Raw genomic sequence first — 26,301 nt, forward strand, 5'->3', positions numbered from 1 at the left:
TCAAATGAACAACGTAACAGAAATAAATAAAAGGTCTAACAAAGAAGAAGCACTCAAATTAGGAATATCACCCTTGCACGCACGAATCAAATTCATGGAGTGTATATTACATTATTGCCTACAATTTGTCTTTCAAGAAGTGGTCAACAACGCCAGAAACACGCGTTCAAAAAGAAGAAACAAAAAAAAAAGAATACAAGACGCTTTTTATAATAAACTTGGACTGAGGGTAGACATCGTTAAACAAGGTTCCGGATCATCTAATGACGGAAATAGTTCTCGACGATTTTTTGCTGATCCAAAAATCACAGCAGAAATAACTGGAGTTGACGAGGAATTGATCAGAAGATTTTCCACAATATTACAAACGATTAATTGTGGTGAAGAAATAAATTCAGAAAAATTCGGTTCTTATGCGTACAAGGCAGCGGAAATATTTATTGAAAAATATTCTTGGTACTTTATGCCAATTACCGTTCATAAAATTCTTCTTCACGGTAAGGAAATTATAGAAAATGCAGCGTTACCTGTTGAGACATTATCGGAAGAAGCTCAAGAGGCAAGAAATAAGGACTATAAACGATATCGACTTAATCATAGTAGAAAATGTAGCCGTCTGTTTACAAATGAAGATGTTATGCATATATAATGCTCGTGTCATCCGATCCGTTAATAACTAGTTTAAGAAGTAAACCACATAAAAAAAATTTAGACTTAAGCGATGAAACGCAAGAATTATTTTGCTCTTATACGTAAATTAAATGTAAATTGACTTTTTATTTAATTTCAATCAAATACTTGTTCCTATCATTAATTTTTAATAAATATACACTTTTGCAATTTTTATAAGTCAACATTGAAAGGTTCTATGATCATTTATTGCATATTTTACAAGTAACATAATTTTTTCCGCGATTCGCGCAAACGGCTCCACTGTGCGCCGGGCCGGCCGAGCGCGGCCGCCGCGGCCGCAGCATATCCCCTCTAACTGGCTAGTTCGGACACGAACCATTAGCACGGACGCAAACCATGTGCGGTTACCGAGCGAAACGACGTAGTTAAGTTGCACTTTCTCAGGCGGCGCGTCGGAAAATCCGGCACACAAAAATTGACGAAAAACGCCGGGGTGGCTTCTCTCAGCTGCCGATACAAAATTCTTTATGGTTTTTAACGATTTCTCAATATTTTTCCGTTCAATTCTGTTCAATTAGGATCAATTGTGCGCTATAAAGAAATTAAGAGCGTGCAATTTCGGTGCAAAATAATTAATATATTAAAAATTTTATTTTTATAATATATTTATTTTTGTAATATTTTATTGTAAAGTACGTTACATTTTTTTGCAATGTAATCTTTTTACCAGTATTAGAATATATTATTGTAATAAAATATTTTAATACATAACATATTTCTTCAATTTAAACTTCTGAATCATCATTTTCAGGTGGTATTATTGGTTGTATAATATTTTTTTTTTTAAGAGCTTGCCTGAAAAATTAGACAATTTTGATAAATATGACATAATAAAATAACTAGTGTATACGAAATAACACCTCTAGAACAATACTATAACAACCCAAAATGTATTAAAAAATGTATATTTAGTATCACCTTGTTCCGTGCAACTTCTAGTCTCCAGAAATGTATAATAACACCATATAATTAATCCCAGATACAGGTAATTAATTAAAAACGAAGTGTCTTACACTGGGGTACCAACTTCACATTTGTCAAAACGATTGTAATAAAAAATCTAAAAAATTGGGTGCAATATAGTCGTAAGTTTTTCAACTATTATAATAATGATAAAAAATGACTTTTTGGCAGTTTTGGGTCATTAATTCTGATTATTTTGACATTGGCGCCGACAGTGAGGTTAGGTTGTGACCGGACGTCACTCTCTGGGTACGTGGATCACACGAAAATATAAAATCTCAGCCAGATTTGCCTATCAAACGGTCGCCACTCGGTTTAACCTTGATATACCAAGAAGGTAAATATCGAAATTATAGCACGATGTTGAAACAATACTCCATTAATCCTCTTTTATTTTCAGGTTCTCGACGCTGGATGTCTCGACGCCCCGACGCTGCCTCCGCTGCTGGATTACCGATGGACAACGTTGAACCACCCACCGACGGAACAGGTAAGTAGAAAATTTGTATGTTTATCTAATCGACCAATTTCCTTTTCAGCTTCTCGCCCCGGATGGATCTCAACTGCCGCTGACTGTCCCAGATCCTCGCTTTATCGCATACTGGAACGCCGCTGGACAACGATGGATCGATGCCGTAGGACAAGGTAAGTCGCAGGTAAGTAATTTAAATTAACTTGACACTGCGTATATTAACAAACGATTAATTTATTTCTTATCGTCGTATTTAATTACAAAGATTGTCGCGCCGTATGCGCTTCACGCTGACACTTTTCGTCGAACGTTGTTATAAATGGTAATTAATTACCGCTCGCAATAGTTATACGAGTTATGTTTAACGCGCAAGTACGCGGGAGTGCTTGGTTGTAATATATCGCTGCGCTAAACTACGCGCCAAGTCCGTATTGTATGAGCAAATCTTAAGTACGTGTTACCGCGACCACGATATCCGAGCGACTGCCTCGAGTTGCCGGGCTCTCGCGGCGTTCCCACCTCCGGATCGTCGTTCCCACCATCGGTACTAACTGCGTCGCAGTACTTTTCCACGCCAGATGGTGAACGCTTTTTCTTTTCTTATGCTATTTTTTCGCGTTCGGTGTCGCCCGTGGTTCTTATTTCGAGCTTCGCAAGTGTTCGCACGCATTCGCATAGGCCCTCTCGGACCCCGGGCCCCTGGTTCTTGAGTCTGGGGTTCGTTCGGCCGAGTGGTCCCGTTGACCCCTCGGATCCTCCCTGGCGCCTCCCCTGGTGACCCTCCGTCCGCTCATTCCCGCCGGTGTCCCTGGCGCGTCGCGGGTCGGGTGGTTGATCTTGGGGTCCTCCCTTTGGCGGACTCCGTGGTCTACCCTTCAGCTGTGACCGCTGTGCCCTCGTTCGCGGGGGACAATTCGTGTCCCCGCTATCTCGCGGGCCCGTCGCTGGATTTTCGCCGCAACCGGTCCTATCTCCTCCACTCGGGTCTCCTGTCGGGGCCCGCTCGCTGGCTCGTTCGGTCATCCTCCTGCGGCTCGTCTGCCGGGGTCAATCAGGCCCCGGTTCTCCTATTTGTTGCGTCGCTATCTCCTACGAGGAACGCTAGCCATAAGGGCTCTTTGGACTCGCTTATTCGGTATTTAGCATAATAAAATGTAGGTGTTCGCCGCTCCCATGTTCGCTGCTGCCCCTCGGGTGTCCTCAGCTCCGCGGCTAGGCGAACGGTTGCAAGGAACGCCAGCCATAAGGGCTCTTCGGACTCGCATGCCCGGTATTCAGCATCATAGACTACTGGTGTTCGCCGCTGTTATAGCCGCTGCTGCTCCCTGGGTGCCCCCGGCTCCACGGCTAAGCTAACGGTTGCAAGGTGCGGTCCGTGCTGTTGCCAAGTTTGCTGACTGCGTTCGGAAACGTCACCCGAGCGCACACGAGCACACTATCCTCTTCTTCTATCTCAGCAAGTTAGAAGGAGAAGAGAGCACACCCGAGTGACGCTTCTGATGTCGCAGCCTAGCCAGAGCTTCTCCGTTAGCTACATTTTGTTTGCTTTAATATTGAATATATTTTTATTGCAATGGTAAACTAACGTTTTTTTTTTTTAATATTTGTAATAGTTTAATTGATAAGATTTTCTGTTTTCCAAACCTCAATCTTGTTTTAAAATTCTCGTAAAATCTCGTGAATTACGATTGTGCACGTCGTTCACATATAAAACTAATGTAAAACTGGACCAACTTTGAATGCTTATATTTCCGTAATTACGTGGTAAAAAATCGTGAATTAATTCCTGATCACGTATAATGCCCTATACAATAACATAGTTTCATGTCAATCAAAAATCTCAATTTTCGCTGATGAGGTAGCTACTTTAAACCACTTCTGTGAATGGTTTTACGCAATTGCTCAATATTTTTTTGTTTAATTCTGTTCGATTGTGTGCACTATAAAGAAATATTTTGTAAAATACTTCAAGAAACAGTCAATAAATAAAGAAACCTTTAGAAACATTTTAAAAATTGTAACGGCCTGACTTTATATCGAACGCGGCCTAGTTTACTGGATCGGGAGTTCGATGAAAGGCCCAGAGACAGTAGTCAGTTTGCGATACACACGTATTCCTTTACTTTATTCAACTCGAGATGCGGTATACAAAGTATATTACAAGAAAATAACGAAGCGCGGTATATTACATACGAACGGAGTTCATCGCAGTATATTACGAGAAAATAACAAAGCGCGGTATATTACGTGCGAACGGAACGCGGTTACAGATATCATTTACGAATAACGATCGACAGTGCCGGTGCACTGGGCGGCATACAGGAAATACTGGAACGCGGTATATTATATACGAACTGAACGCGGTTACAGATATCATATACGAACGGAACGCGGTTACGGAGAGTACGATGAACGCGGAGGTATAGTACTCTACGGTCGCGGCGCGGCACCATGGTGCGGGTGCACCCGGTGCGGTATATCGAGAAGGCTGATAACGTGGGCGGGAGCGCGATATGTACAACGGAGGATTGTGGAATCCCGGGGTTACGGTCGCGAGAACCCCCGCTACGAGGCCGAGCACGCTCGGCCGCGCGGTGCCGTGGCCGTCGGGGTAAGTGTGAGGGAGCTCGGAGACACTCTGAGAATCCTCAGTAGAGGCCCAAACGCTGGACCTTGTTTTGCGTGTCGCCCTAGGATCTGGAAGGTAGGCTTCGTCAGGAGCAGCGGAGAGCCGTGGTAGAGACGAAGTGCCGTTTCGTCGAGCGCGCCGGCTTTTTATACCGCTCGGCGCGGCAAGCTTGGCAGGAGGGAGGCCGATCGTCAGGCGATGGCGTGGTGGTGGGAGCGGCGCGATCCCGTGTGCTCGCTTCGGCGAGGATCGGCTCGCTTCGGCGCTCGTCAGCGTCGTGCGGGAAGGCACCGGTGCGGCGGATTTCCCGCGCACACGGTGCGTTTCGAAAGATTAAAAATTGTGGGCGTACCGCGCCCTGTCCTCGCCCGACGGAGGATCGGTCGGGCGGCATCCGGCGGGTGGTGGCCGGGGACGATGCCTTGGCGTAAGGGGCGCATCGTTACAAAATATTTCGTGAAATATTTCATAAAATATTTTTGAACTATTTCAAATCTTGCAATGAAATATTTCATGCTGTGTAGGATTACTCCTTATATGTAAAGTGGTTTTAATTTTTTTGTTCAAGATATTAAAAAATATTTTATACAAAAGTTTTAGAATAACCTCTATTTAAAAATTTCGTAATTTATTGCATATCCCCGCAGGGTCCGTAATCTACTACCAATACTACCCTTCTCCTCTCATTTTAACCCTTTGGACCAACGGCTTAACGTCTCTTTCCGAAAGACGGAGCCCAGTTTTCTCCGCACAAGAGCCTATCTTGCACGGAGGGGCGCAGCTATCGGAAAAACATTCCATGCTTCATCGCTCTAGTGGACTCGAACCTGGTTCCTCAGATTACGAGTCTGGCGCTCTACCACTAGACCACACTGCCACCCTAATAACCTCTATTTAATTACGTCAATATTATTTTGAAAAAATAATTATATATAAAAATGTAACCCTTTGCACCTCTTTTTGAAGAAATTAATACTCATTGTATTATAATAATATGATACATTGATAGTTTAAATAATATATAATTTAAAAATACAAAATTATAAAATATTCGCAGTTGATAAGTGTTCCATAATTATTTTACTATATATTCTATCTCATTTGCTTGCTAACGTGTCCATAATGTAATAAATTTTTGGAGTTGGTGTAGTTATCTTAAAGCCGCCCCCATAAAATTTTTTATTAGATATCAAAATGTCTGGGAAAATGGTTTTGTATGTGGATTTCAGAGTTGTCTCCTCTATTTTTTGGAGCTTTTTCTTTTGTGAGTGATACATTCTTTTTAACTCGCACATCTCATTGACCATTGTTGCTATATCTTCTTTATATTCGCCTACTTGCGACTCGTACATATTCAGCTCTGCGATAAGACACTGTGAAAATAATAAATATTTGTATGTTTATCACAAAGTTCTTAAGAATGTCATTATGTGCTAATTAAATACTATTATGTGTTAATTGTACAATTTATGGTAAATATAACAAAAAATTCTACTAATCTTGTAATGTTTGTGTAATATTACTATAAATTTCAAATTTCAAATTTTTGGAAAATAATTTGAAAACAAGAAATAATGAGAAGGAACAATAAATGCGATAATAGAAATAAATGATAAACAATAGCAGACGTGTTAAACATGAGTTCTCAAGTCATATTATTAGTGGTATTATTATTAACAGTAAAGATTTTTAATTTGACTCAACTAACTATCTTTATAAACGTCATGACAATACGACCATTAGTTTTGGTGAATTAATCGTCAAGACGGTTCGACCATGGATTTTGGTAGTTCTCAATCGATGTAACTTTGATGCTAATATACAGGGTGTCCCAAAACTCGAGGATATGGAGTACCTACAGGACGCGTTTTTTTATGCTAAAAGAAACAACTTTTTTCTTTAGCAAAATTGCATCTGACAAGTAGGTTTTGTAGCATAGTAGGTTAAAGTTAACAAACGAGCGCTCTCATTTATGTGGCGTTCAGGGCCAGAGCACGCGCCTCAGTTGCTCGTACCTAGTCCTTGATCTTTTTCTGTATTGTATTGCATAAAATATGATAAAAATTAACAACATAAATATTGCTTATGTTCTTTACATAATAAATGAATAAAAGAATTTTCTGATTTCGTAGTACTATCTGAAAATAAAAAATGTAAATTGTAGCACGCGTATTACACGCGGGGCCCTATTTGTTACGCGCGTAGCCCAGCGTAGGCAGGTGTGGTAGGGCGGCGTGCGGACCCGGCAGAGCGAGCGTTACTGCGGCACGCGACGGATCGCAAGCTTGGAAGCTCTCAATTTGTAAAGCGTATAACCAATAAAGAATACGTTTTCAAGTAAACTCGGCAGCCTACAATTCAAAAGTGGGATAGTGAGTCTGTCGTTAGCACTGCTGTGTGCGTGCTAGGAAAAGTCCAGTACGGTGGACAAAAGAGAGGGGCGGTAAGTCGCATCGATTTCGTTTCGGCTGTGTGCAGGCGATTACGCGAAAAGCTTTCCGTCTCTAGCACTGCTGTGTGCGTGCTAATAAAAGTCCAGTGCGTGGCGCGAGAAAGAAGTGCGATAATTCGCGTCAATTTCGCTTCGGCTATACGCGAGCGATTACGCGAAGAACTATCGGCGAAGGAAATCGCGGATCGGCAACGATTTCATCCCGCGTACGAACGATATATACAGTGTTCGAGAAAAGGCGCAATAGCGATAAGGGCACTGAGAAAAACGTGCTCGCCGCCCGCGCCCGTGCGACAAAGATAACCGATCGTACCGGCACGAACACGAACAGACACGCGTCGGGCGTGAAAAGAAAAGAACGGCGGGACGGTGCGAGCGCGCGAGTGAGACTATCGAATCGGGCGCATAACGAAGAAATTTCGAGATGGATCCGGATACACTCACCGTAGAACAACTAAAAAAGGTACTGCGGCAACGTCAATTGTCTATAACCGGACGAAAGGCTGAATTAATTGCCAGAATGTAGCAGGCGGATCCTTCGGGCGCATGGATGAAAGAAGCGGCCCAGCAGCATTCGGAGGACGACGACGATGAGGAACAGGATCAAGAAAAAGGGGCAAGACAGACGAGAAATGACACGCATGTTACGGTACGGGCGAATGAGGACATAACCCGACGAGAAGCCGAATTAATGGATAGAGAGCGCGATCTAATGCAAAGAGAGATTGCGATCTTGCGTCGAGAAAACGACATGTTGCGGACGTCGCCGAGGAATAGCCTATCTACGGTATCCCGGACTCCACTCAGCATCAAAAACGTTTGTAAGATCCTCAGCGAGTACGATGGCGCAGGCGATGACTTCGAGCGATGGAAAACTCAGGTCAACTTGCTAAGAGATACGTACGAGCTCGACGAAAATGCCGCGAAGATATTAGTCGGCTCGAAACTGCGAGGGAAGGCAGCGGATTGGTATTCCTCTATGGCCGAGCATTTATCTATGAGAGTGGATAGGCTGCTGGAAAAGATGGGCGCGATGTTCGATCAGCCAATGAGCAGGCTGGAAAGAAAACGTCTGTTTGAGAATCGAGTATGGAAGAGAAATGAGTCTTTCAGTGATTATTACCACGATAAAATAATTAAAGAAAATAAGGTTCCGATCCCAGAGGAAGAGATGGTCGAATACATTATCGACGGAATACCTTCGAAAGTTCTGAAGAATCAGGCGAGGATGCAATCCTTCTCGACGGTGCACGAATTGACGAAAGCGTTTCGTCGAATTACGTTAGAAGCACCGGACACCTTTCAAGCTCATCGTGAAGCCTCGAGTCCCAAGAACATGAAGCTCAAGACCGCACCTCCTAAAGAAGCTTCGGGAGGCAGCCCCAAACCAAAAACGAAAGGTCTAGTGAGATGCTACCAATGTGATGAGGTGGGCCATTACGCGAAAGACTGTCCTACGGCAAAAGAGAAGCACAAGGAGACGAGCAAGGACAAGAAGACGGAACGGGGCAACAAGAAGGCCGAGCGTCAAGTGAACTTGGTCGACGGAACCGAGCAGTCAGCCTCGGAGAAAAGCGAGTCCGAGAGTGATGACCAGCCAGAGGAAAACGACAAAATCCACTTTGTGGATACGCACGAAGAACTTCGAGACGAGTTCCAGAGGGTGGCAATCCTACGAGTACGAGGAGGTGCACCATTCTCATGCACGGCCAGGATCGACACTGGATGCCCAATTACTCTTATTCAGGAAAGTGTAATAAATATTAAAGACTTAAAACCTGCAGGACAGGAATGGAATAGATATCACGGTATTAATAATTCCAAACTCCTAGTGAAGGGAGTGATTAAAGCCAATCTCACGATGGATGGCTGTAGTAAATCGGTATCTATAGGCGTAGTATCGGATAATACGATGTCTATTCCATTACTGATAGGTAGAGACACATTAAAATTCTTTGACTATCGTTTGACAAACAGTCCAATGTTAGATAAGGCAGTGAGTGAGATATTGTTAATTTGCAATGATTCGAATAACACTGATATTAATGTAAACCCTGATCTCCCACCTAATGTTTGCGAAGTGTTTAAGGATACATTCATCAATTATTATGTAAAGCCGGTTAGGCCGGAGGTTCCTGAAGTACAAATGGAAGCTAAGCTGGTCTTAAAAGAGAATAAACTGGTACAGTTTGGTCCTAGGAGGTTAGGTTACGCGGAAAAGGAAAAGCTTCGACAGATACTGGACGATTTGTTGAAACGGAATATAATTAGAGAAAGTGTTTCAGAGTATGCCTCCCCAATCGTGCTAGTTCGTGCTAGTTCGAAAAAAAAATGGAGAAATTAGGATGTGTATAGACTACCGTGCAATAAACAAGCTGTTGGCACGAGACAATCATCCGATGCCTCTGATTGACGATCAACTGGATGCGCTGCGAGGCAAACGTTTTTATACAATTCTGGATCTGAAGGACGGCTTCTACCATATACCGATGGCACCAGGATCGATAAAGTACACTGCGTTCATCAAAGCGGAAGAAGATCCGCAATACAAACTGCGTAATGGCTTAGTTTATAAGAAACACGGCCCGAATCTCTTGTTTCTTGTACCCGAACAAATGGAAAGACATGTTTTATTCCGTTATCACAATGAGATGGGTCACATCGGGTCAAGCAAGATGATCGAAATTATTCGGCGTACGTATTGGTTCCCACGGATACGCGAGAAATGCGAGGAGCACGTACGACACTGTTTAAAATGTATATCGTTTTCACCTGTAAGCGGTAAACCCGAGGGATACCTGTATCTAATTCCGAAAGGAAATCTTCCGTTCGACACGATCCACATCGATCATTTTGGACCGGTGGACAATCGGGTATCGTTGAAAAAGTATATTCTAGTGATTATAGATGCTTTTTTCAAGTTCGTCAGATTATTTCCTACAAAGATCACTAATGCCAAAGAAACTATTTGTTGTTTGCAACAATTCTTTCAAAGTTACAGTAAGCCAAAAATAATCATCTCCGACCGCGGTAGTGCTTTTACATCGCGAGACTTTGAAGATTTCCTGAAGGAACAAAACATCCAACATATTAAAATAGCTGTAGGATCACCACAAGCTAACGGTCAAGCCGAACGCGTCAATAGAGTCATAGCTCCTTGCATAGCTAAGTTATCAGATAACGAAGAAGGCTGGCAATGGTATAAAATGTTACCCGAAATAGAATACGCTATCAATAATACTATCAATCGATCTACCGGAAAAAGTCCCAGCCATTTAGTCTTTGGCATCAAGCAACGGAGTCGATACGCAGATCGGCTCAGGAACTTCTTAGAAACAACCATAAGTTCCCCGAATAGAGATCTCGATATTTTGCGTGATCAAGCAGCTCAACGCACGCAACTTTCCCAACAACGTCAAAAAGAAAATTATGACCGTCGTCACAAAGCACCGAAACAATATGTAGAAGGCGATTTAATCATGATACGCAATTTTGACAGTACACCGGGCAGTAATAAAAAATTAATCCCGCGATTTCGTGGTCCGTACCAGATTTCTAAGATACTACGAAACAACAGATATGTCGTCTCTGACCCTCCGGGATGTCAAAATACTCAACGACCTTATGTTGGTACATGGGATGTCAGTAACATACGTCCTTATAGTAAGGTCAAAGATTAGTAAAGATCCACTATCTTGTTGTAAAAGCGGCGAGTTATTATATTATAAAACTACACTATGGCGAAATGATTACATAAATATATAGGATAACATGTATGTATACGCAAGTTCAGATTAGATAAGTATAACCGTTTAAGTTTCATTTATATATACTTGCGTTAATTTAGTTTCTGCATTATATATTATTTTTATATCCAATTTTATTGAATTATCCGATGAGAATTTACGTTGTATGTTTGAGGGACCAAACACTAATCAGAATGGCCGAACTGTAGCACGCGTATTACACGCGGGGCCCTATTTGTTACGCGCGTAGCCCAGCGTAGGCAGGTGTGGTAGGGCGGCGTGCGGACCCGGCAGAGCGAGCGTTACTGCGGCACGCGACGGATCGCAAGCTTGGAAGCTCTCAATTTGTAAAGCGTATAACCAATAAAGAATACGTTTTCAAGTAAACTCGGCAGCCTACAAAATAGTTAAATATATAAATATGCTTTGTGCGCTGAGCGTTCTATTATTCTAAATATTCTACAATTACGTTTGACAGTCAAATAGTATCACTAAATTTAAAAAATAGTTTACTAGAACGCTCAGCGCATAAAGCATATTACTATTTACATTTTTTTTAATTTTTAGCTGGTACGGAATCACACAATTCTTTTATTCATTCATTATGTAAGGAATATAAGCAATATTTATTTTGTTAACTTTTATCATATTTTAAGCAATATATAATACAGAAAAAGATCACTAGATACATACAGTTAAAGACCTTATAATAAGAGTTAGAGTCCCTCTAATCAGAGTCTGGCCATACAGCAGCAACTTTTGATTGGTTCGCCATTTCTTGTCAAAAGCAAGAGAAATAGAAAGAGAAAGAGAAAGATATAAAAGAGAAAGAGAAAGCAATAGTGAATGTATATCCAATTCTCTCGCAGAATTTTGACAAAATCGCTTTATGACCAGACTCTTATTATAGAGTCTCTAGTATGAGTGACTGAGGAGCGCGCGCCGGCCCTGAGCGTCACATAGACGAGAGCGCTCATTCGTTAACTTTAACCCGCTCTCCTGCAAAAATTACTTGTCAGACGCAATTTTGTTAAAGGAAAAAGTTGTTTCTTTAAATATAAAGAATCGCGTCTGGTACTCTATGTCAAGGTACTCCTCGAGTTTTGGGACACCCTGTATATTAGCATCAAAGTTACATCGATTGAGAACTACCAAAATCCATGGTCGAACCGTCTTGACGATTAATTCACCAAAACTAATGGAGATGTTGAGATCTCGATAACGAGTGAACGGATCAAGTTCTAAGTAGGCTTGATCGATAGCTTGGGGTCGATTTGGGGGGGGGGGGGTACGTGTTTTTATTTTTTCGCTACGTGTCCTACGAGCGGAGATATTGCGACGCAAAGTCCAAATATGAAAATTTTATTATTAAGATACGTCGTTAAGATACGTCGTCGTCTCTCATCTCTCTAGTATCACTTTCATGGCGCTGGAGTCGCGTCCTTTTCACTTTTTCGACACTGGCGGTACTAGTATCACCAGTTTCGATAACGTGTGCGTACTGCACGCATTGCAGACAGTGTGTTCAGCGCGCTGTCACAGTCAATTAACTTATATATCAAGAGACACGGTATAGTGTCTCGCGTCAAGTACGCGCGGAGCGATACTGACCGTGACTCTTTACGCGACGCGACGATTAATATTTTTTCTGATTCAAGGTAATTGTTTTATTTACATGTAATTATCTTATTATTATCAAGAGACGGTAGTGTCTCACGCCAAGTACACGTGAAGCGAGACCGCACCGTGACTCTTTTACGCGACTAAGTGCATGTGACAAGAATTATAGTAGTTTACGTTTACGTAAGTATTATTTCTGTAGTAACTTATACGAACGATATCATCGTAGTTACTATAAAATCTCCCGTTTATGCGGAGAAAACTACAAAATTAAGTAACGCTCGCGTAAACGTAGTACAGGTTAGATTACAAAATTTTACATAAAACGCGAGATTCACTTATGCATGCAAGTTTAACGCCTATTGAGTTAATATGTAATAATTTTCCTAAATGTAAAAATAACACGATGTTATATATGCGGTTTGGCGTGAATATATATATATATAATCTACACACATATATATATATATATATATATATATATATATATATATTGTGACGTGACAAGTCGCGTCTCCTTCCCGGACGGGCTCGGCCGAGGGGAATTCGGGGATGCCTCCTCGTCAGAGCAAGAGGAGGGCGGTTGCGTAATTAATTGGTCTAATTAGCTGTTAAGTTTTTAAGGGATTGCCGGTGGTGGCCGGAGTCAACTGTAACGGCCGGGAGCCGCAACGAGGAAGGGCAGAGGATTAAGGAGACAGCCAGGGGACATGGCTGAAAGTCGGATCGCCCGGACCTCCCCGCAAGTGCATGAGCGTCGCCGGCCGGAGTTCACTCTGCACTCGGTCGTGACAGCGGCAGGATAACGATCTGGAAGACCCCGGGACACCCCCGAGCGAAACGCCAGCCTGACCCCGAACGCCGGCTCGATCATCGCGGCCCGGACAGCCGGTTGATTCGAAAAGCCCGCGCCGGATCGGAGGTAGTTGGAGCGGCGCCGCCGGAAGGGGAGGCGCGTGAGGAGCTGAGGCGCCGATGAGAGCGCCTTAGAATTGGAGTGGCGCCCCCGGAAGGAGTGGCGCACGTGCGGCCTAGGCGCAGGAAGCGCTAGGATCGGCAATCCGGTCGAGCGGCACGCTGCAGCGCAGGCGCGGGGAACCGGCGCGATCCCGGCAGGCTATCGTTTCCGACACTGTCGTGCCGGCTAAAGTACAGGACGCATCTCCCGGATCCCGAGCTGCCCGAACTGCCGAAGGGACGACGACACATTGTAAGGTCACCACTCTGGCGTCCCCGCGTTAAGAAAAAGAGGGTTCGCTCGAGGCATCGGCCCATGGCACACATCGGTTACCTGAGCGCCGCAGGATTACCTGTGGACAGCGAGGTCAGAGCGTGCGTTACCTTGCGCTTGCATTAAAGTAGAGTCGGGTGGAAATCGTGCCAGGGCCTTGCCGAGAGTGAGCTCTCTAGTGCGTAGAGACCAATTGTGCCCTCCCCGCGAGCACCGCCACGGCCGCGCCACAGTCGCGTGGCGTTGAGATATGTGAATCGGATTAATCGGGTCGAATTGTGTAACGCATTAATGTAAGTAATCGTATCGCGTTATTCGTAATCGTGTCGCGTTTCATTGTGATAGAGTTTATGTTCGTAATCGTGTCGCGTCTTGGCCATAGTATTTATGTTCGTAATCGTGTCGCGTCTTGGCCCTATTATTGAGAGTGATGCCTTGCGTGGCGATAACGGGAGCGAATTGTGCGGGTAACGGCGAGCCGCGAGTGGTCATGTAATTTGAAGGGCACTCGCCCTCGTATTTGAGTAACGTATCCGGGCCCTCGAGGACGGCGAATATTGTGTTTGGCGGGACGGAAAGATCGACGGGATCGGCGCGGGGCCGCGGAATCTCCGTGCTTGCGAGAGAATTCGGGATTCGCGTGGCAAGCCGCGGGATCGTCCGCGATACGAGTCCTTATTTCGTGTTCGGGGGCAATCGCCGGCCAGCGTGGTTGACTCGGCGAGATCGCCCATAATTTTTGCGTCGTGCGGAATCGAGGTGGCCCGGGTGCGCGTTGAAGGAGCAACCGAAGGTGCGGCGAGTCGGTTCGTCGGCCTCGTGGCGTAAGTCCGTTTGTGAGTTCGAAGCCAGGTACCGCGATACCTGAATCGTAATTATGTTAAGCTTTCGTGTGTTCGTCTGCGTTTATCTGTTGCGTTGATCCAATCTACAGTGTGAAAGATTCGACATTACCGCGTGCACTTATTGCGTTATTGCGGCATTCGTGCGTCAGCCCATCCGACCTTTTTGCGGTAATACGAGAGACTCAGACCGATTATACCTATTGATATTATCTGACTAAATATATCCTCTGTTATTATTATTTATTCTCTTGTGTGTGATTGATTGTGTGACGCCTCTCTCCGAATTCCCTGAAAGAGCCCTACGCCCTGAAGTATTGCCGGGAATATCGCGTTAGGTATTATAGTGTACGGTGGTGCGATCCGTCGCACCTGGCGCCCAATCTTTTGGTGTCGGAATTAGTTGCGCGTGCTGCCAATCCTCGATAGCCCTCCACCGGATTGCGAGACCGGGGGAAAAAGCGTCGCAATATATATATATATATATATATATATATATATATATATATATATATATATATAGATCGAAATAGATAAAAATATAGATAGATATACTTTATTTCACTCCCCTTCCGGGGTTGAAAAGACGTTTTTTCAGGACAACGTTTCCAAAAACCTTTACAATCTTTTACAATCCTTTTTCACCTCCTCTTATTCACACACATGGCGTTTTATAGGGACGTACCCAACCCTTTACAAATATTTCCCCTTCAAATCCTGGCCACGGGCAACCTCACATGCTAGCTAGTACCCACCCTCCCTTCCCTTAATGCTTCCCCGGCCTTCTCTTCCGCGACTTCCTTTCCTTCTCTTCTTATTTCCTCCCTGATTCCTTGCCCTATCTCTCCTGGTTCCTTAATTCCTCCTTAATCTTTTCTTATTTCCTCCGTGATTCCTTGCCCAATCTCTCCTGGTTCCTTAATTTCTCCTTAAATCCTCCTCCGTCTGCTTTCCTCCTCCTCCCATTTCACTTCCCTCCCGTCTATCCATAACCTCCTGTTTGTCACGACTGCTGACCTTTCTTTCGTTCTTTCCTCCCTTGCTTTTTTTACCAGCTTGTGCCTATAAGCTCTCTCCTCCATCGTCAGCTTTTCGTCGACTCCTACTTCCCATCTTCTCCATATCTCTTCACTCCTTCCCATTATTCTTTCCTTATCTTCTTCCTCTTTTAGCTCCATGAACATTACCTCCTTCTTGTCCGCACCCGTCACCTCCAAAACCCTTCTTATCGGGATTATTCTCCCCATCACCCTTTCCATGATTGACTCTACTAGCTCCCTCCTTTCCTTTGGTCCTTTTCCTATCACTCTCCTCCAAATGAGACTCCTTTTCCTCTTCTCGGCTTTTTCTCTTTTCTCCCTTTTTTCTTTTTGTTCCGCATTTCTTTTTTTCCTTTCTCTTCTTCTTCTTACATCCTCTTCTCTCTCTTCCGCCATTCGCCACCACCTACTCCTCTCTGCGGCGTGTTCCTTCTCTTTGTCTTTTTTCTTCATCCCTCCTTTGTCTTTCCTAACCTCTCTCTCTGCTTCATTCTCCGTCCATTCCTTCCTTCTCTTCATCCCTTCTTCTCCCCGTCTAACCTCCGTTTGGCTCTCCTCCTCGTAGTTCCTTCTCCCTTCCTCCTTACTTACCACTTCCTTCCACCAATCTCTTCTCCATCCTTTTACACTCCATCCTCCTTCACTGCTCTCTTCTCTGTCCTCTTCTAACCTCTCCTTCATCTCCGTTCCTCTTCTGTTCTTCTCTACCTTCTCTATCTCTCTCTCCTTCCGTCTCCACCCCCCGCTTTCATCCACTTCCTTCTTCTCCCCCTCTCTTCGTCCTCCATTCTCCTTAATCTGCATCAATTCCGTCTGCCTCTTCTCTATCCTTTCCAATTGTGTTCTTAGCTGCTTCATTTCCTTCCTGATTTCTTTTCCTTCTCGCCTTATTTCCTCCATAATTCCTAGCCCCATCTCTCTTATCTCCTTCACAATTTCCTTAGTCTACTCAGCCTCCTCCATCCTCTGTCCTACTCTCGGAATCCTCTCCTTACCTGTCGCTATATTAAATAGGGCCTTATGTTAATTGCTGTCTTTATCCTCCTCCTTTCCTCCCCTTACCAAACCTAACCTATCCGCTCATTCGTGCTTGCCTCTCCGTTCTCTCTCTGCTGCTCTCTTTTGACTACTTTATCACTTACATTCGCCTGAATATCCCTCCACGTCTCTCTTCCTTTGCATTCTCGATATTTTTCGCTATTCACCCGCTTCTCAAACGTCAGCCGCACCATGCGTTCTCGCACCTTATTAATATCGTCGTGACAGTCTGTCCCTCGTCAGCGTGTCCCCAGCGCTGCGCCCCGACGTCACGCAGTGGTGCCAACCCACTCTTTTGGAGGGGCCGACACCCCGCGCCGGCCGGAGCCCAGCGCCGCCTCGACTCTCGTTTCAGCGCCATCTCGCCTCACCACTCACACGCGTACTTCTCGTGCCTCGCAGTTTCAGTCCCCCTCCTCTCTCGCCTTCTCCCCCGGTCCTGCCTCGCTCCGACTTAACCTTACTTTTCCACGTCTTCTCCATCCTGTCTTACTCCGATTCTCTCACGCCTCCGGTTCCTCCTCCATATACTCGCCTTCCTCTGACCTTCCTTTATGCTTCTCTTCTATTTCTCCACCTTCCTCGTTTCTTACTCTGTTGTTCTTCTGGTTTATTTTTTATAAATTATTAATTATTTTGGTAAATGTTTACAATTAGGGCCTGACCTCCGATGACCTTGACCTTGATATATGTTGTCAAGGTCACCTTCCTGAGTGACCTTCAGAAGGTTTTAGTCGGGGGTCGCTTCTTATTAAAAAGTTATAAACAAAAAAAGTTTCGAAAATATGGCAGTTATTTTAAGTACTGAGAGGCATAAACGACTAATATTACGTTTTTCTTTAAAGCAGAGAATACTTTATTTTGCGAGAAAGTCGCTGCTTTACCAAAACACAACATTTAAAGCAGTAAATTGTTGATAAATTGAAGTCTTTTTGTTAAAGCAGAGAATACTTACATGGGTTAAACAGTTAAATATTTGTAAAGCGCGTCATCTAAACTACGTATTTACATCTAACGCTTTAAACAGTTGAATATTTTTAAAGCGCGTCATCTAACCCATGTGGCATCTCGCATATTAACTTTCCACGCATGAAAAGTTCACGCATACACTTTCCACGCAAACCGAGGTTCACCAACACCCCCCCTGCTTTCGGGGGAGGTGCGGTAGCCCCGAAATGGTTTACGCATGGGTTAGTTGACGCGCTTTAAAAAATTAAATACTGTTAAAGCGCGTCATCTAACCTATGTAGATTAGTGACGCGCTTTAAACAGTTAAATATTTGTAAAGCGCGTCATCTAAACTACGTATTTTCCAAACTTTTTTTGTTAATAATTTTTTAACGAATAACGAGCGACGGTTAAAACCTTCTGAAGGTCACTCGAGGTCATGACCTTGACAACATATATCAAGGTCATTGAAATCGGTGAGGTCGCCAAACTTTTTTTTATTAATAACTTTAATAAAAAGCGACCCCCGACTAAAACCTTCTGAAGGTCACTCAGGAGGGTGACCTTGACAACATATGTCAAGGTCAAGGTCATCGGAGGTCAGGCCCTAATTGTAAACATTTACCATTATTTTAATAATAAACAATTTATTTCTACTAATTACCAATTGCAAAAAGAAATTAATTCTTTTTCGTCTAAATACTTTTCACTAGTAACTAGACATTTTTCTCTGACAAATTACTAATTTTTTAAGTAATGCGTAATTCACTTGTACCTAAATATTATATTTTATGTACGTAATTAGTAATCTTTTGTGACTAATTAGGGGAGATCGGGGCGAAATCGTCACTATTTTTTCGGTGGTGATTTTTAATAACAAAATAAATAATTTTAGTAAAATGTGATATACCGTTGTATAGAGTGAACCTTTGGCTACAAAATTCATAAGAGCATAAGGTCTACGTCGGTTTGCTCAACCAGTATATAGAGTAAAAATGACAAAGGTGCAAAAATTGAAATGTCAAAATTGCCGAAGCGGAGTCGTCACTCCATTCTTAGACTGAATTTTAAATGAAAATTCATAATTCCGATCATGAAAAATGATAGAATACATTTTATTAATTATTTTTTAATTAAAAAATGGAAACATTAATTTAAAAAACGATGGCGGAAAAGTGCATGCTCTTATGTACCCTACGCTCGCACGAAATGCACTGTTTCTCGTCAGCACTGTTTTCTGTCATCTCTGAGCACACGCAGCACATATTATCCAAGTCCTCGTCGGAATCCAACCACTGCTGCTTCTTTGACTTTGATTTTTGCCCGAAGCCTCCATGATATCGTACGGCCACGTCATCCAAGTGTGCTATTTCATCATTATTTTTCTTCAGCCAGTCGTTCAACGTAGTTCTCGGAACTCCAAATTGTTTTGCGGCTACTTTTTATCTTAATTTTATCTTTTGTTTTAATTTTGTCTTACTTTGTCATACTTTGTCTTACTTTGTCTTACTTTGTCTTAATTTTATCTTTTTTCACTGCAAGAACTGCCTTCCTGAGTTGCTTCTTGTCGACGGGAGTCGTTTTGCGATGGTACGTGCGTACCATTTTCTTGCAATTGAGAAATACAATGACGCATTTGCAACGAAAAATAGAGTGAAACCACCAGGATAAAGTCGTCACAGTGACGGGTCTGCCTTGGTGGCTTGGTGACGACTTTGCCCCGGACACAGATTTTAAGTTTGATCGCTAATAAAATATTAGAAATCAACGAAAATAAAAAAACTTCACCGGATTCGTGTTCAGCATGCATTACTCTTCAGAACCACTTATCTCAAGATTCGAAGAAAAAATAAAATTTAAAATATTGAAAATTTTCGACGCGCAAAAATTTCACTTTTGACCTTTGAAAACACGTTTGCCTTAATAAAAATCACAACATGGCATATAATCTCACTTAATCCCCTTAATTTATGGTCACATGGGCACCATAAGTAGCGTTAAACATGAGACCAGCAATGTTGGTAAAGGGAATGTAGAAGCCGTCTCAGTCGCGATACCTGTACTCTTGAGAGAGTCCGCTGTGACGTGGTATATAAGATACCGAAAAAACTCAGTGCTGTCATCAGGAGAGGCAAGGACAGATTAGCGACCAACAAGGAAACTAATGTGGTTTACAAAATTGATTGTGAGAATTGCGACGCGTCCTACATTGGCCAGACAAAGAGACATCTTGAAACAAGAGTGGAAGAACATTTCAGCGATATTAAAAAACATGACAGCAATTTCTCTGTCGTAAGTAAACACCGGATACAGAATGACCATAATTTTAAGTGGTCAGATCCGAAATTATTACACAAAGAACCTCACTGGAAAATGAGAGAGATCGCTGAAATGTTCTTTATAAAGAAATATAAGAACACGATTAATTTAAAAAAAGATACCGAGAACTTAAACTCGATATATGACAGTGTCATCATGTCTGTTTAGATGTTTATATTTCTACCTCGGGACACCTTGTTTCTCTCTTTGTCCGCTCAGTCTCCCAAGCACTCGCATACATGTAACATGTCGCAACGAAGAATCAGTCATACGCGAAAATTTATTACGAAATTCGTAAGTTTTTCTTGATCGTCGCTTTCTCTCCTCATATATCATTGTTGCTACAAATTAAGATTGGTCCGCAGCTGACCTTTATGGCCATGCGGGAACATGCTCGTGAACTCAGGAATCTGTATTAATTATGTGACGAGTCAATAGATGATGTAGGTATTGCTCACTATTTAACGTCGTTAATTTAATATTTATCTTGATTCATTTATATTGTTTGTTTTTTTCTCGCTGTTCCTGTTTCAGTTCGCACTTGAAAAGGGCTCAAATCTTGAGCCGAAACGTTGTGCATTTTTGTATATATTGCGCCAGTTAATCGAGAAATAAATTGAATTTGCTGATTTTATTCACTGGCGGACGAAATTATTACCGATATTAATTTGTTTCCCTGCTTAACACTACAAAATGCGTCATATCAGTACAAAATTACCTTTAAAAAAAAGGTAAAAAAAGAAGCCAAATACACGCAATGTATTTTGTAAATCCAAAAATCCAACCTAAGTTGTAGTAGCTTTATTTCTCCTTAACAAAATTATATCACATAATTGCGTTACTTAACTCAACCTAAATGATATGTTATTTAAAAAATATATATGAAATCTTTAAATTCCGCCAATTACAAAGAGAATATATATATTGCTTTGAAAAATAACTGTTGTGCAACTACTTTAAAAAAATAAAACTCAAGTGGTACGTATCTTTGTATTCCCATTCAAGGGTCTTCTCATTTCAACCCAAGCTTTAATTCTTTTTAACAAAATTATAATATTACAAAGAATCATTTTAATCACAAAGAATTAAAAAAGTAACAGTAGAAAATAAAAATATTTAATGAAAATAGAATAAATAAACTTTTCTTATAAAAAAAACTTGGCGCTGCTAGACCTCTGTTAGAATAAAGTATTCAAATTTTTGAAGAATGCGACGAGAGTAAAAAAGCAGCGCCAAGTTTTTTTACAAGAAAAAATTGTGTATTTTATTTTATTTAAATATTTTTATTTTCTACTGTTACCTTTTTAATTCTTTGTGATTAAAATGATTCTTTGAATGGAAGCACAAAGATATGTGCCACTTGGTTTTTATTTTTTAAAAGTAGTTGCACAACAGTTATTTTTCGAAGCAATATATTCTCTTTGTAATTAGCGTAATTTAAAAATTTCGTATATTTTTTTGAAATAGCATATCACTTAGGTTGAGTTAGGTAACGCAATTATGTGATATAATATATTTAACTTTAATATTTAACTTGACACAACCCCCGCCAATGACCTTAATCTTGACATATGTTGTCAAGATCACCCTCCTGAGTAACCTGCGTTTTAGCCGTCGCTTGTTTTTTATTAAAAAATTATTCACAAAAAAGTTTGGAAAATATACGAATTTATGTCACTACTAAGGGAGGTAATTTGCTGATATATGTGTGCTGATGTGTGTATAGACAATTCACATGTGAGCGGGAGAGTAAGGGTGGACCACGGTTCGCGTGGAAAATTGAAAACCCGAACTGTACAATGATAGACCTTGTTTGTAACATAGTTGCACATTTATTATCCCAGTAAAAGATTGTACTGCAAATACATTAATTACAATCATTCAGCAACGTATTAAACCTGGTACGATAATTGTGTACATCGAGGGGGTCACCTTGGATGACCTTGATATTTTAGTATGTTGCCAAGTCATTCTCCTGAGTGACCTTCAGAAGGTTTTAGCCCGCGCTCATTGTTTATTCAAAAGTTATTAACAAAAAAAATTGAGAAATGTAGCAGTTATTTTGAGTATTAAAAGGCATAAATGACTAATATATATGTCGAAATAATACATGCATGAACAAAGAAAAGTTTTTTAAAGCAGTAAATTGTTGTTTTCAGCTCCACCATCCACGAGTCCACGCGTTTTCTGTGAAATTATTATACGATGTTCATAGAACAACAATTGTAGACCTCGTTTCGAGCCGAAAGTGACGATTCGCTGCTTTAATAACTGCTTTAATAACTAATTCGCTGCTAAAATAACTTTTAAATAAACAACGAGCGCGGGCTAAAACATTCTGAAGGTCACTCAGGACGGTGACCTTGACAACATACTAAAATATCAAGGTCATCCAAAATGACCCCCTTGATGTACAATTACCCCTGGCACAATAATCTATAGTGACTGTTGGAAAGGATTATACAGATCTTTGAATAATTTTGATTACATACATTAGACTGTGGTGGTCGCGCGCGCGCCCCTACCAAGGTGGCAACACATTTAGTCACGTTTTCTCGCAAGCGCTCGACCGCGCCGACTTAAATATATAAACAAATTTGGTAACAGTATTCATCGCCCTGATCGACACTCTCACCGACGATCTCATCGGACGACAAGAGTTAGGCGAGCATATAGTGGAGTGGAGCACCATCGCGACTCGCAGAGAGTCGCATGGTATTTTTGGGAACGCATCCTTCACGTACCATCGTTACATCCAACCATACACTCCTTTCCATCACTATCATCCATGATCGACATCGACATACATATCCCCAAAAGACTGTGAATTAGTCTGAGAATTTTGTAGACTCTGTGTCAGGTGTACATACACAAAATGTAGAACGATTATAGCGCGATATGCATGCTGCTTTGCCTCATTTTGGCATAAAACAAGAACATTATATAAATTACATAAAATAGCTGAATTTTCGTTTAAGAAACAGTATCATCTTAATGACAGAATACCGCAATTTTTTAAAATAATGGCTTTTTTATATCCATTAACTAATGTATCAATTACTATTGAATAAATTGTGACATATTTTTGATGAAATTGCACAATGCAACTTTTCACGCAAACCGAGGTACACCCCCACCCTCCCTGCTTGCGAGGGAGGAGCGGTAGTCCCTCCCCCGCTCACATGTGTACTGTGACACATACATCAGCAAATTACTTCCTTTAACACTGACCCAACTTGTAAATTTTTCAAACTTTTTTGTTCGTAATTTTTAAATCGCCTCCCCCCCTGCACCCCCATGTACTTTGATATATTAAGGCTCAGTCACAATGAGAAAAATAAGGAATAAGATAAAAGAATAAGGAATAAAGGAATGTCGCATCTCACTTCAGTACACGTACATTAAAGTAAGATGCAACATGCCTTATTCCTTATTCCTTTATCTTATTCCTTATTTTTCTCATTGTGACTGAGCCCTTATATAGAATATATTCATCATTAAAAGATATTTTGCTCTCTCCCGTTTACATGTGTACTTCTATCCCGTTTAAATAACTGCTATATTTTCCAAACTTTTTTTGTGAATAACTTTTTAATAAAAAACGAGCGACGCGGCGACGGTTAAAATCTTTCGAAGATTACTCAGGAGGGTGACTTTGATAACATATGTCAAGGTCAAGGTTATTGGCGGGGGCTGTGTAAAGGTAAATATTTACCAAAATATTAAATACCAAATTTTTTTTATTTTTTATGATCTACAATAATATGATAAAAATTAAAATATTTTTTAAATTTCTTATTTTTTTGTAAAATGGATTTTTTTGAAAAGGTATTTTCACTCTTGGTATCATTTATCAGTCAAAACATAAAATTACCGTATGATTAGATGTACTTTATTTCTACAAGGTTTCTGATTTATAGGATTTATAGGACTTTTTAGGTAACCAAATCTTCCTATTATACTTACTTTTATCTTCTCTCCTCTTTTATGTAAGAGATTTTTAACCTTATTCAAGTTTGTCGTTATTTGTAATTTTGGTTGCTTTGACAAAACATCACGAAGGTTCACGTATAATTTCTCAGTATCCTTTAGCTTCCTCTCTTTATCGATCATGTCGGAAGACATTTTTAAAATACGTTTTTGCAGAGTTTGTACCTTCTTAATGAGTTCGAAAGTGGTAGGATCTATGCCCTGTTATAAAGAATAAGCATATTTATAATAAAATATTTAAAAAATTACAATAATTCACTTAATATTAAAAATTATAGCGGGAAAATATTAAAACTGTACGGACTAACTATTTATTAACTCTCCGTTGCTCTCGTTCAGCAAACGAACATTAGTGCTCTCGAATGAGCGCCACGCCGCGCCTGTATGTGTCACTGTATCAGTGCAACGTTGCCACATAGTTTTCTCAGAGCAACACAGTTTTGTAAGAACAAAGGGATAAGACATCGACCGGTACATCAATCTGCCACAGTAAAGTTTAAGTTGGCAACAGCGCGAGATACGTTAACTATCAAGGTGATTCGAAACAACCCTATTGTCCCGCAAATGTCAGGTTCCTGACTCGATTCTGAGACAATCGAAAATTTTTCTTGTAGCAAAATTTTCACCGAAGCATAATTTTCGAATTATAAAAGAAAATATAGTTACCTTATTACGGACCGCGTACAAGAGGTAGACAGGGGCGGCGCAACTCACTCCGCTAGATGTAATTAGCGGAGTGAGTTGCGTTAGCGCGCAATTTACTCACTCGTAGAGATAATGGCAAAGTATATCGAAAATTTCTTGTCGCGTTGATGCAAAGATGATCAGCTCGCGGAGGCGAGAAATGAGGTTCAGCGATCAGCTGATTATTACACACGGACAAATACATATGCGAACGCATTTTCTATCTTTTTCTCACTCACTCACTTACAATTATAGCGTTTTCGATTTGTTGACTCGACCCGACTCGGGAAAGATTGAAAATTCAGTTCAATTAATTACGCCGTCTGTACGTAAATATTAAGTCACATGTTCACAGTAATCATTCGGCGATTAAAGATCACTCGAAGAAAGAAACGTACACAACGCGTTACACTAAAGCCCCTTGCACAATAGGCGATATAGCGATAGCGATAGCTATAGCGACAAAGTTGCCGACAAAGGTATAGCTTTGTCGGCAACCTTGTCGCTGTCGCTTTCGCTATCGCTATCGCCTATTGTGCAAGGGGCTTTACACATGGCACGTATTTACTTCGACAGCCGACAGATTTTTGGTTATGATTGCACTCGGTCATGCCAATTTCGAAACGCTGCTCGCTGGGCTCGTATTTCGTAACCATGCTTACCGCGAAAACTGTCGGTGCCGGTAAGCATCGTTGCGCAGGTATTTGGTCAGTAAAAGCCTTCACACACAAATCGACGGAAGACGTAAAACGTAAATCGTAAGAAAATCCACCAATCAGAGTCGACTATTCCCCTCTACATATTTCGACAAAAGACGTAAGCCGTAATGGTGAAAAATTTCGTTTATGTCTTACATACAACCAATCACATACCTTCCCGCATTTAAACTCGATACTTGAAATGTTATTAAGGCTCCTGGGTAGTCACCGCGGCCATATTGGATTCTTACTATCGAGGCGAGGAAAACACCCAATTTTGTTGTGCATGCCATTTTCAAATAAAAAGACATTTCAATAAAACATCACTATAGATCGTTTCAGAACACTTCCAAAATTGGCCGAAAACTACCCTTTTCCCTCGACAATAAACAAACAGCCATAAAACGAAGCCTAAACATACGGGAAAAACAGCTGTTTAACGACTATCGAAAGGAGGTGAAAACGTTCCTTCCGCATGCAAATCTTACTTTTCGGCCAATTTTACGACTTTCACGAATACGTTAAACGTTAGAGCACAAGCACAGAGCAAATAATAAAGAAATAGCACGCACAACAAAATAGGTTGTCAACATGTCACAAGACAGAATTCTCCATTGGAGAGAGTGAGAGGAGAGAGTGGCGGCGCCACCGTCAACGCAGAGTTCTCGGCTCAGGGACCAGGAGCCTTAATGCGACGCGGTAGCAGTATACAGATTTTGAGGTTATATACTCATACATTGCGATTGAAATTATCAAAAACATTGTGTTTTGTGTTTTAATAAATGAGTGATCATAACAGATACTGCTTATTAAGTAACATGTTTTATTCATTTCAAGAAAGTGCAAGTGAAGGACAATGAAGTGATGGACAATGAAGTGATGGACAATGAAGTGATGGACAATGATACGAATAAATCAACCAACGAATTGCTTATT

At 41.4% G+C, this 26,301-nt stretch overlaps 1 protein-coding gene across 1 annotated transcript in view; it reads right to left on the reverse strand.

The window, feature by feature from the left end:
• Nucleotides 1–2,379: 2,379 nt before the first annotated feature.
• The window catches only part of LOC139812081 (cilia- and flagella-associated protein 58), a 346,663-nt gene continuing 322,741 nt past the window's right edge, over nt 2,380–26,301 (reverse strand). Inside the window, exons 11-12 of the mRNA XM_071776708.1 lie at nt 23,960–24,184; nt 2,380–6,130 (exon numbers count right to left, since the gene is read on the reverse strand). Coding sequence (XP_071632809.1) covers nt 5,855–6,130; nt 23,960–24,184 — 501 coding nt within the window. The 3' untranslated portion in view covers nt 2,380–5,854. The remainder of the gene's footprint in view (nt 6,131–23,959; nt 24,185–26,301) is intronic.

The sequence above is a fragment of the Temnothorax longispinosus genome, chromosome 4, assembly GCF_030848805.1.
Source record: "Temnothorax longispinosus isolate EJ_2023e chromosome 4, Tlon_JGU_v1, whole genome shotgun sequence".
NCBI classification, from domain to species: Eukaryota; Metazoa; Arthropoda; class Insecta; order Hymenoptera; family Formicidae; genus Temnothorax; species Temnothorax longispinosus.